At 28.2% G+C, this 13,589-nt stretch overlaps 1 protein-coding gene across 1 annotated transcript; it reads right to left on the reverse strand.

The window, feature by feature from the left end:
* Positions 1-487: 487 nt before the first annotated feature.
* Positions 488-11,351, reverse strand: LOC105624385 (glutamate receptor ionotropic, kainate 2-like). Its single transcript, XM_012205750.1, has 16 exons — positions 11,333-11,351; positions 9,545-9,700; positions 8,532-8,764; positions 8,018-8,293; positions 7,685-7,783; positions 6,976-7,152; positions 6,393-6,617; positions 5,209-5,424; positions 4,489-4,573; positions 4,220-4,358; positions 2,747-2,884; positions 2,395-2,593; positions 2,227-2,311; positions 1,911-2,057; positions 1,569-1,831; positions 488-613 (listed from the first exon to the last, which is right to left on the reverse strand). The coding sequence occupies exons 1-16, from the start codon at positions 11,349-11,351 to the stop codon at positions 488-490; spliced, it is 2,583 nt and encodes an 860-aa protein (XP_012061140.1).
* Positions 11,352-13,589: the final 2,238 nt, after the last annotated feature.

Here is a 13,589-nt window from a genome sequence, read left to right on the forward strand (position 1 = left end):
TGAAGTCATTTCAGTCAATCCGATCTTAGTGTCCGCAAGTATAATATTACCCTCGCGACTCAGGATTTTCTCCTAGATGTCGTCGCGAGGTTATCGTGAACCAGGGCTTTAGCCCCCAGACATATGCGCGAAAGTCAGACAGGTGATTTAGGGTGACAACTCCTAGGCGCATTCGAAATAATATTAACAATAAATGACAAGTAACTGAGAAACTGTACGATAAACAGAACAGTGTACATACATAGACAATAAACAATTCGTTTTCAAATTGAAACTACAGTGTAATATTAAAGTTATTACACTGTACATTACACTGTACATTGACAAACAAAATTTGTGGTTAAACTGAATTCTCTTGACAATAATTAATTAATTTTATGATCATCACACACACATTTGTTTCTATGTTGTTATGATTTTTATCGAATTTATCAATATATAAGAAAGAATAAATATTGAGATAAATTAAGCCGCAGATGCAGCTCTGTTAAATCCACATCTCTCTAGAATTTATGTTTCTGTTGCTCCTCTTGACAATTTTAACGGGTTTTGTAATTGCGAAGATATTCACGGTGAATTTCAACTCGGCAACTAGCGCTTCCCACAGCGTAATCTGTAAAACATATATATAATTAAGTTCCTCTTCATAGTATATCGCAATAATGGCGATGTAGTAACTAACTTATTAAATTTAATTGGCATATAATATAGTTAAAATTCGCGTATTGTGGATTTTGTTTCACAATTTAATTTCTTTCTTTTTATATAAATTAAATTGTTTCACACTTTAATTTGTTTCACAATTTAATTTAAATAAAAAGAAAGAATTTTATATTGAACATTAAGTTTTTGAATGCTTTTCTTTTTTTCGTTAAAAGGAAAAAAAATTAATTGTTAGATTGGACGAATTTACCTGAAGTGAAGTTCGATCCTAATTATGCCCCTTGTCTCGTCCGGATGGATCCGAATATATAGAACTATGTAGTTATGCTCTTGCACGTGCCTAGACAATAGAGAGATTCAAAAAATACCGCCAAAACTAAAAGTGATGCGCGTAGCCCGTTTTCCCCACGGCTCTCACTGCGCGCGCCATCAGCCTCATCAGTTCAAAATGGCGGCAAATCACTATTATTAGGGAGGGAATGCTTGAAAAGACAAGGGAGGAAGAATCCATCCGGACGAAACGAGGGGCATAATTAAGATTGAACTTCACTTCAGATAAGTTCCTATGCCGATCATAATCTAAGTTTTCAAAATGGGGTTCAGGGGATTAGATCGCTCTCGAGAAACTCTAGATTGGTAGAGGATTCGGCCGCGTCTCTCTCGATGGACTCTCACTGGCCGCAATGAAGGACCTATGTTAGTCATAGTAATGAATTTTTTCTCATATAATTTCTCTGAGTTACATTTTATACCCAAGTCTTAATCGAGAGCAAATTACTCATATTTGAACAACTACAATAGTTTTATATATTCGGATCCATACAAATAAGATATATTAGGACATAATTTACTTTATTTATAGTATTTATCCCAAAATTAATGAATACGATAAAGTGGAGATTTACTTTCTCTGTTACAGCGACTTTGGGTATATTCCACAGAAATTCGCAAATTGCGATAAAGAATGAAGCACTGCAACCACATATTAGAACAAAGAATACACCTCCGAGGCCTGCCATCCCTAATTCATATGTGTTTGCATTAATTTCATCTTTTTTGCACAAACCTCCTCCTCTTTCTTGCCACCACTTTATTTTGAGTTTGTGCAGTAAACCTCTCTCTCTAAGCTTCAGGATTGCATGGTTAATATGTGTTCTGTATGGAGAATCTGCAGAAGAGATACAAGAAAAATGGTTTATATAAAAATAAAGAAATGGAAAAATATTGTAGTGAAGTTATAATATTACTGCGTGGCATAGCAATGCCGTACTCTCTGCTTTCGATCATGCTGCCTATTTTAATTAAGTTACATTTGCGGTCTATATGATATTCACTACTGCCACTTTCCATGATAAAGGCATATTTTCGTTTGCCATGGATAACTCGGTCGATGCCTGGAATGTATTGTAACAGAAAATTAATGTATTTGAAAAATAGAAATTTAAAAGAAAAAATTTGTTTTTTCGAATAATGTAATTCTTTTTGAAGAAAGAAAGTTTTTTTCATGTATTTTTTTACATATATCTTATAAGGAGGTGCATGCTCAATTTTAGAATTACGCACCTTCCTTATAACTTGATGTGAATACACTTGGCTTAGAATTAACCATTGTATCCCACATTTGTTTGTACGTTGAATAATTCGAATTCTATAATTGAATAATATCGAATCATATATGTAAGTTATTTTCGTATTGAGCTAAATATGATCATAAATAAACTTCTAATGTACTTGGAAGAATGATGCTGTTGCGCCACCCTTTAGTATACCATATTTAATTTTTGTCTGTCTGGCCAAGTCCTCAATTCCTTTAACAGGTATGCCTATTTTGTCCACAGTGAGAAAAGCGGCTAGATTTGCTGTATATAAGCTGTACATGATCAAAGTAAAGAACCACCATATGCTCGCAAGCATGCGCAGAGATGATGTTCTACAGTGAAAGTGATTTTATTTATTATGTGAAAATATTATAATAATTTAAAATATTTAATTTTTGGTTAAAAAATAATTTCTTCAATATTTAAAAAAATATATATTTATATATTTGTTAATTATAATGTAATGATACCATATTAAAGCTTACTTGAGTAATATGTTTGAACCTCGTTGCATAAAAGAAGCAATAATTAAGTAGAATGAATTTTTGAAGTTAAAATTATTTTTGAGTTCTTCGCACTCAGTATTGTATAGATGACGCGGATTATTCCATTCAGGTACCATTCTTAAAAAAGAATTTAAATTTTTGAAATACAAGTCACATTTTTTTTAACAATTATCTTCACTCTACTAATTTTAGTCGGATTTAGAGGAAAGTCGCCGATTGATGCAGGTCTTCTAAAGTGATACCCCCTTATTTTTCAGAAACTAACTATTGCACTTTATTAATACTAATAAATTCATGATCTATTTAGCTAATTGAAGAAGAATTAAACAACTCATAATTCATACGTTTGTGGCTTGTTTCTATATGCAAAATAAAATTCTTACGATCTTCTTTTGCATATTGCATAATTTTTCAATAATTATATTATTTCAATAACTATATTCAATGACTATATTATTAATAATATTACGTTTTAAATGCTTATAGTTTTATAAATCAGTTTTATTTATATTAGTTTTTCTCTCTTAGTTTCATAATATGATTTTGAATATAAAATTGAGGTGCAGCATAAACCGCATATTTGTAAAGACAATGAACTAATCTTAATAATCTTAATAAGTTAAATTTTTACAATGTTGTTTTATAGTATCAAATAGCTCTACTGGAACTGGAGCTAACGTGCATATATGGAAAAACCCTTGAAAAACCATTGCGTTATATTTGCATCTTGCAGAACTGTATAAAGTATGCATATAATTCACGAAAAATGGTTTATAACGAAGTGAAAAATTCTGGAAATCTTGTTTCATAAGTCGAAATCAAATTGATACCGATTGATTTTTCAGATCATTTATTTTGACATTTTCTATTAATTTTCGAAAAACATAGATATTTTATGCTGCATTAATAAAGTCGATGTTTTATTAACGCTACATGGATAAAATATCGATCTTCTTGCGAAGATTAACAAAAAATCTAATAGATATCAAATCAAACGATCCCAAAAATCAATTGATTTTAAATCGACTTGAGAAATCTTATATACATTCACTTGTAGGTACTTTATATAGATAATTCCTGTAAAAGAAAAAAAATAAGAATACATAACATAACATAACTACTTAGTGTGTCGGTTTTTGAGTCCATTTTGTCAGAAGTTCATTTTTGCTTACGAAAAAATAATTATTGCAAAATAGCAAACAGAGTGCTTATAATTTTTGATAGAAGACACTTTTTAGTTGATAGAAGACTTTTTAGTTTGATAGAAGACACGTTTATACTAATATTTTTTTAAATTTTATTTTTAATTTTTATTTAATTAAGAAATATTATTTAAAAACAAAGTGATATGTCGGTATTGGTGACCTTCCTCTATTAATTTGAGAAGGATAATTTTTATTACATTTTTATTACATTCCAAATTATGAAGTATTTTGTTTCTAAAAATCTTACCTTGCCTGAAGAAATAACATCATCGATACGAGGAAGCTAGCAATAGCCATATAGAGCCATACTTCTTTAGAGAAAGGCACTAAGACTGGGAAAAAAGATGACGTTTGCTTTTCCGGTTTGCTAAATACAATGCTATAACCTAATTTAAAACAAAATTGGAATACTGCCATTAATATAGTCTAAAATTGAATTATTTATTTATTTATTTATTGTTACAATATCTTAATACGTTTAATTTATTTTTGGGTTCTCTAGAGATATTGTATTACCCGCGGTCATGAAAGGCAAACTGAAATCCACAACGGCTGTGCGAAGGGATGTTATAGTTAAATCGGATACAGCAAGATCGGCTTCCTAAAATTTTTAAAAAGTAGATCATAAATAATAGATTACTGAAAAATAGTGAAAACTCGAATTATTTTTTTTTATCACAGTAAGTAAGAAAATCTTGTGAAATAAAGATGATAAACAATTAATTTGATTTTTAAATAAAAAGTGGATTATTACATTAAAAAAAAGATACTACTATTAATTTAATTATAATATGAAAACAACCTCAATTGATTTACATATTTCTCTTCTATTTTTTCATAAAAGAATATTTTTTAATTTAATTTCTATCGCCAAAATGAGGCGATAGAAATATATTAAGAACATATCTTTCTTTAAACAAAAGTTTCAGCACGGAAAGTACAATTTTGTGGAAATATTTAAAAATTTAGTTACATGCAAATCTGAAAATAATTTTATCGGGACCATCAAAATAATTAAATATGTAGTAAACTCAAGCATGATTAGCAATGCTGTGAAATATTTTAATATTCCAGAAATCTTAGTTTTCTATAGCTTAATCTTTCTATAGCTTAAGTCTTCTATAATGATTTTGATAATCTAATGAAATTATTTTAAAATTTTGCATCTAGCAAAATTTTTAGATATTTTAACAAATCATTTTTTTCCCCCTGTAAAATATAGAATGTTTTACTTACATGATCCAGAATGCTTCTGATTAGACCATTCCAAGTCCTCGTTTGTGGATCGTAACTGCTAGGTCCATCAGTTACGAGTTGGAATACTATGCCTTTAAAGCGTAGAAAATTTGCGATAAGATTAATCAGATCAATGCAATAACCTTCATAGCGTTTTTGACCAATTAGTACTCCTCGCGTTGAACCATCGATCACTTCCATAATGTAGGGTCTACTCTGAATCGGAAGAAATTATTACATCTTTCATTTCCAAAAATATTTGTATAATTTATACTTATGAATTATGACTGCAATAAATAAAAAGAAGAGCTAAGAGATAGATTATTCGTAGAACAATTATATGTAACTTCGTGACATGTTCGTTATACGTATTACGTATACCACCAATGGCATCATTAGTGATACACGACATTTCTGTTTTTGTACCAATTAAGAGAATATATTGAAGCATTAAAGTAATATTATTAAATACGATATCGTTTTCTGTTTGTTCTTTTTTATACTTATTTTTTATCTATACTTATTATATACTAAATATCTTTCTCAAACTATATACGTAATATAACTTTAAATCTTGTAATTTATGAATTAAAAAAAGAATTTACAAGATATAATTCTAATATTCAATGATTATCATCATATATTTCTATGTCAGGACTATAATTAACGTCTGTCTAATTGGCCCCTCACTTAACCAAATCTTAATAAATAAATTATTTAATGATGCGCTATTTATGCGATCTCAAAAATTTTTTGCGCTCATATCGTTTTGTTAAAAAAAATTTTTTGTCGGACTGAGTAGGCTGTCAGTCAGCCCCCATGTGTTAATAACAACCGATTTGGAAAATTAAATTCACAGGATTTATGCGCTATTTATGTACTTCCATATTCAAATAGTTTCAATTTTTGCATTGTATTTCTTAAGGCATTTCCCTCTTGGAGCAAACAGACATATTCATAAGACGTTTAAAATTGCAAAATTACACTATTTAATTATATAGAGAGAATTTTTTTTAATTATCTAAGAGAGGAGTCTAGAAGAGATGCAGCGCGAAAAATAAAACTATGTGAATATGAAAACGTATAAATAGCGCATTATTATATAATTTATTTATTAAGATTGATTAAGTGGGGAGATCACAGCTAGGCAGACTGTAATTAATATGTAAAATAGTATTACGAACTTTGTGTACGCTAATCTTGAATATCTTCTCTTCTATGAATCTTCTGTATATGTAAATATCTTTTTCCTTCTTAATCTGTTTGACATGTATACCATTAAATGTATCCCAATAACCCGTTTGTATCATACTCGATTGTCGAAAGTTCAAAATTGTTACATTAAAATCTCGTCTACGTCCATATTCATCAATATATATAAGGCCTGTTATCTTTCCTCTCTTTGATATCTGTGTAAGAAGAAATTTCGTACATTGAAAGTAAAAATTTATTTTCTTGCATTAAAAGTAAATAATGAAGATTTGATATTAATTTTTCAATATTTTTTCGCGAATGTTCATTATTCAAACACTGTTGTGTTCAAGTAGTGAACATTGCCGCCGTTTTTATGTCAGACACATTTAATAGATTTATTATAATGTGGCATTAAATTAACTTTGAAGAGTTTTACTTTTTTATGTAAATGTGTATAAAAATGTAAGAAAGTCGTTATTAATTAAATTACTTTTTTTATAACATGTCTTAAAACTTAAAGTCAAATTGCTAGTTTTTTATTATATAAGAAATGATAAAGAAAGACCTCCTTACCTCTCGCATAACGCTAGTAATATTAGATCCTACTTGATACTTTCTAGTACTATTAGTACAAGAAAGTGGTATAGGATCAATGGACATATCTACTTCATTTTCAATATTTCTTGCATTTAGAGTCTCTAATGTTGTATGCAACAAAAATACTGCGTCATAGAGGACCGCTGAATCTAGCTATATCAAAATCGCAAATTAATTCAAGTAGTTTATACTTTATGTAATTTTTTATTTTTAATTTTTAATATAAAATATATCTGTGTCACCTAATTCAGTCCGAAATGTGAAAACATTAAATAGATGTTAATCTGTCTGCTAAGATTAAGAATAAATAAATACTTTTTTTTCTTAAGTGCTTGCACAACAAAAAATTGCACAACAAGAAATATTATTAATCCTTTGTGAATGTTTATTTATCGATATTTATAATAAGCAATATTTTTTTTTGTTATTTTGTTTTTTGTTATTTTTCACTATCAAGTGGCACTGACTGTTTGCAATTCATTCGAGCGATTTGTCGTACTTATTAATTTACTTGATCTAGTTTGACGCAAGTATTTAAGAATTGTACATATAAATGCAATAAATGCAATAAGAAAATATAAACTTTTGAGTTTTATATCATAATATATTATATTACAAGATTATATTATAATATGCTTGTATTATGCTTATTGCTGATAATTAAGGGGGAATGTTGAATAAATACCGAATCAATTCCTTTTATGTCATCATTCTCTCTTATGCTCAGTCCAGTGATGTTAAAGGTACCATTTAGCATCTCGATAATAGATAGAATGGATAAATCCTACGATTTAACGGAATAATTATTTCAAAAATTATTTGTTTTCTAGGAATCGGAGTGCACAAGAATAACATATAATATTATGCTTTATCTATTCTATCTAATTTTCCTTAAATGTAATTTTTAAAAGTTTAATTTATAATTTTTTTAATTATCAATCTTTTTGGCCCTATAATACATGAAATACTTTTGAAAGTATTATGTTGTTATTTTTATAGTATATTTAATATATAGTACCAAATATGTAATTACGAAGTCGGAATAATCTGCTAATAAACTGACTTCCTTTGCCTGATGGAGCACTTTCATGATATTTTCCGGCTTAACATCGATAATTATATTGCGCATTGGCAAATAGCGTATCTGTTTAAGCATTGAACGATAATCCGGTCCTTCGTCAAGTTTCCATGCTGTTTGTATAATCGGGTCGTTGTTATCTCCTTTTAGGATCAAAGTTTTCTGAAGACGTGACAGTCCTTCATCAGTTTCGTAAATCGCTGCGAATTTTCGCCAGTTCATTGACATCCGCGATAGCCTGTACAGTTTTGTTGATCAAAAATATATTACAATTGTAATAATTGTATTCGAATGTGCAATGTATTATAAAAGCCACGATTTAACTTGGATTTAATTAATTAACTAAATATGCATCTAAAAATCATCATAAAAGTAAATTGAATTATTACTTGCACTGTTAAACATGTCCAAGTTATCATAGTGTACATATCTATTAAAATCTATATATTTAGATATAAAATGATTCTTTTAAATTGCGACTAACCTGGCTGACTTGTTCACTGGCAGGGAATATGTTTATAGTCATTGATGAAGCCTTCTTCTGATTTTTCTTTCCTTCGCTTTCTCGCCAAACATATTCTATATGCGGAATATCAAATCTCGCAGCAATGCTCGCAACTATGCCACTAGTATACCGACTTGAAGGTCCGAAAATGGCTGCCACACCTTCCTCAAGAAGTTCACAAGCTATTAGAAAATAATACAATGTCGAATAAGTAAATCAACAAATATGTTTAAAAATAGAATAATTATGTAACGTAAATCCTTCTTCTTAAATCTGTTTTTTTTTCCAATTTCCTCGCGTATTTATAAAAAAGAATCTTAAAAAAGACTCTCTTGTTCTTTTTTTCTCTTGTTCTCTTGTTCTTTTTTAAAGTATAAACATACTTCAATTTGATACCCGTCTAAAGTTTGGTCCCAACTTTTGACAAAATTAACTCTCTATACATCATTTCATTGCTTATCGTATAATATATATTTGCACATGTATATACATTTTAAATTTTTGTTTGCACATTTCTACGCTATAGAAAGTTAATTTGGTAAATGTTTACCTTTACATAGCTCGACCCAAATAAATTTTCACTGACCTCAATGTTGACTTTGATCCTTAAAATCAAGATCATTGATTTTTTATATCGTTTCATATTATCATTAAAAAGTTATGAATATCAAGATTATTGGGAAGTCAGTGGGACAGGCCATATACACATACCATTAATTTTTTCAAAGGTTGGTGATGCCAACTTTACTCGGGTTAATTTGTAATAACATCTTATATTACAATATGTACATTATATATAATTGAGATAATTAAAGATAGTTTAAAAAGTTTTTAAATTTCTATTCTTGGGATTAGAGTAAGGATGTTATGTAGGAAAATATATTTATAATTATTAGAAAAAATACATGCCAACATTATGGAATAATCGTTACTCGGAATAATTGATCTCACCGCGTACTTACCAGCTACAGCAGTCGTAAAGCTATCGGTATTGTTTTCGATGTACTTAATGACTGCTACAAGTTCAAATGCGAATGCATGGTTTTCGTTTTTTGTGTCAGAGATTGCTCTTAAGAATACAGATTGAAGATCTTCTTCGCCTTTGTGAAAAATTGTTCCTAAAAATGTATTAATCAATGAAAAATTAATTAAAAAAGTGATATTATATGTATATGTATATTTGTTGTAAAGAATAAATATAAATGAATGTGCTGAATTATTATTCAATAAATTTATCTGATTAGTTAAAGTAAAAAGATTTATATATTATCACAATTAATTTGCTTATTATATCTATTAATAATTATTACTTACTTTAATAACAATACTAGTTGATGACTATGTACGAGTTTACAATTAACATTACGCGTATCGGATTAACAATAAATAACAAGTGTGCATGTGATCGTCGTTAGAAATATTTCTCTTGCGTGACTTTGTGATCATATATTAATATTATCATGCGCAAAATTCATTACTAATGAATTTAATTAAAAATTATTTTATTATAAATATTTTTTACTTATTATAATATATTATATTGTTCTTGTATTTTCTTTATATTGATACCTTTTTTATATCAAACATGTCTTTTTTGTTTTGTTTTAATTATGAATCGATTTGTTGTACACATCGTTTTTTAATGACATAGTGATGTAATTCGGTATAAAAAAGAAGAAAATAATTAATAATTTATATATTTTTTGTTATTTAAATTTAATGTATATGTGACAATTGCCCCAAAGTGGAATATTATATTAATCTCAATTGATATTCGTTCCGAAATTTTCTGAACTGGTATTCACAAGTCTATTGCACCTTAAATTAATATATCTTTGCTTAAAGTTAATGTATTGGATTGTCGGAAAAGTCATGACATATTTTTGTCACATTTTTAATTCAAATTTATATATATCCTACATTCAATTATATATCCTACATTCGATAGAGCAAAGTTTCAGCTTTAAGAATCTATTTTAATAATTGTATCAGATTTTTTAATGGAATTATGAACAATTAAAATCAAAATACTCTTTTTTTTCCGCGAATATTCCTTTTTTTCCATTTAATCCGCGATTATTCATTAACAAATAATCGTAGGAATATTTTTAAAAAACGATTTTGCAGGGAAAGTTGCAAGTTTTTACGATAGATAGTCGAAATTGTTCTCAAATTTTTTTTAGGCATGTTACAGACTTACAAAGTGAACAGAAAATTTTTTATTTTTTTCAGCTGTAGTCCTCTGTATGTAAAAATTACCAAACTCGCATAAACTTAAAAAAAATAAACTTTTGAAAATAAAGTGTAAGTTTATACTTTAAAACGCTTTTTTAAAATTTAAATTGCGTTCATTTTTAACGAAGATATTGTATATATAAATTTTGAGCTGAAAAATGTGTCGTGACTTTTCCGACAACTCAATAATTAAATGATTTTTTATTCATGTGAAAATAAAAATTTGAGGAATATTGTTATATAACTTAAAATTGTGTAATGTTGTAAAAAATTTTTATTATAAACAATTTTTCAGTGTAATTGAAAGAAATGAGCAAATATTGATTTGGTTTATAAAAATACTTTTTACATTTACGTAGTATCAATAAAGTAGATTATCATTCAGAATTTTCAATCTTCCCTAATTCTGTCGTTAAATAATTCTTTTAAACATGTGCAATATTTTCACGTATGAGTGATACGTTTTTAAAATTTATTAATTTTTAAAATTAATTTTAAAAATGATCATTCCTTACCGATTTTTATTGGTCGCATTTGGCCATGGATACATGTTGTCACTAATAAAACTAATGCAATTGAAAACAGATACCATTGTAGATCCATTTTAATAAATAATATGTAAAACATAAAGACAAATTTATTCAATGAAATATATTGCGCGTGTTAATTAAAACATAAATAGTATATTACAACGCGATGTCAAATATGCGTATGCATTTGTACGTCACGCTTCGTATACTGCAATGTTCTAAATAATGTATAAGAGCTAGAAACATATTGACCGACTAATTTCCTTTTTTTTATCATACGTAGGTAATTTTTTCTTTTTTCTCTGTAAATGACATTTGTTATTTCTTTGTTTTCTTTAGCTTTTTTTAAGTTTTAACAATTGGATAATGATGTCAGCAGCATCATTATCCAATCGACAGCTTATAATAATTGTAATATTATTATTTCAGTTTCAGTTTATAATTGTTTTAAGTTTTCTTGTTGTAAGCTACGCGCACTTTATATAAATGAAATGATATTTAAGATTTACATTTAAAAATACTTTTTTTTTTAAATCTTAGCTCGACTGTATTGCCATTTTTTAATTTATTTCATTTATAAAGTTTTATTTTTATTTTTATTTGGATACATTTGCTTACAATACAGAATGCTCTAAAATATATCAAATTCTCTTTGTCTTTAGAAATGAAAATATATATATTTGAGAATTCACAACATAACATCATACTTAATATATATTTTCAATAACGATTTATTATCTGTCATAATTATTGATCGTTATTGAAAATATGTATAATTATTCACATACAGATTTATCAGGTAATTCCAATTTCTGCTTTATATACTTCCCCTTGTCAACGCGTTTTCAAATCAGTAATTTTTGTTTTTTAGACAAATGTCCGAAGCGAGTCTTAAGAATAATGTCGTGTAGAGACGTCATAAGGACAATGTTTGTAAGATATCATAAAGATAAATCTGTAAAATGTCATAAAAGACAAGTCTCTAAGATCTTAGGATAATGTCTTTATGACGTTATAAATCGACGCATAAGACATCTTGAAGACATCATATAGATATCTGATATTTTCAAAAAATGTCTCATGAATTTTAGGATGTCTTTATGATATAAAATGTCTCAATGTTCTCTGGGATGCTTTTAGTGAGGACTTCTTGAATTTGGTGAAATATCTACAGTCGATGAAGCAAATCCCATTTTTGCTTGTCGGCGAACTGTACCTGTGCGAAATGTTGTAAAAGCCTTTACAAGATGGCATCGTGAACATTTTTAAAATAATATTACGAAAGAGAGAGAGAGAGAGAGAGAGAGAGAAAGCGCGCTATCTATAAAAATAAATATGTCTAGTTCACACCATCATTTTAGCGAATTTATAAATTCTCCCCTCTTTCTCCATAATCGCGTAATATACTGAAGATCTTTATAAACATCTACATAATATATATCTATGGTTTTGAATATTAATATTTTGCAGATATTATTTGCATATAAAAATTATATTTATTACATTTAATATAAAAAAGATTATCAAATTAAGATTGGTCAATTTAAAACATTGCATTTAGACTGCAATCCACTTTCATGATCTGAATATTTCTTATCACGATTTATTTTAACAATAAAGTTAATTGCAATGAGTATGTTTTAATTTAATGAAAAAATCATGTTTACGAATTTTGATTTCTACTTTTTTTTTATAAAAAAATTAAGCAATGAAACATACCTAAGTACATCTCTAGCAATATGTTCGCGAAACAATACGCACTGCGTCGCTACAATTTATGCTTTGATTGTTTGTCGAGTGTACGAATATCGCGAAATATACAAATGTATGTAGAGTGTATTATTATTTGTCTTGGCTTTAGCTAAGCAAGCACGCTGATGTCTTCGAGCAGAACAACATTCGCGGTTATGGAGGAGATACCGTTGGTGTCGCCTGTCCACGGGCGGATTCCATTTAGCTTCTCGACGATGGAGAGGAAATTATACGTGGTCTTTAAACGGCAACCTTACCGAGTAAGCAATTGGACAGTCGGGTAGAGCAAACGAGCGGCATAATCATTCAGCCGCGCATTAAAGCGAGAAATGCGGGTCGATATAATCTGAAACTCACAAACTTCTTCCTACATTTAGATTATTTTGTTATTTATGCACAAAAGAATCGGCGAAGTCTTATAAACCAAGCCGGATTTCTTAAACAAATATCGGAGAAAAAATTTATTAATGATATTCTGTTTTTTTTGTTA

Source organism: Atta cephalotes (assembly GCF_000143395.1).
Source record: "Atta cephalotes unplaced genomic scaffold scaffold00077, whole genome shotgun sequence".
Classification (NCBI taxonomy): Eukaryota; Metazoa; Arthropoda; class Insecta; order Hymenoptera; family Formicidae; genus Atta; species Atta cephalotes.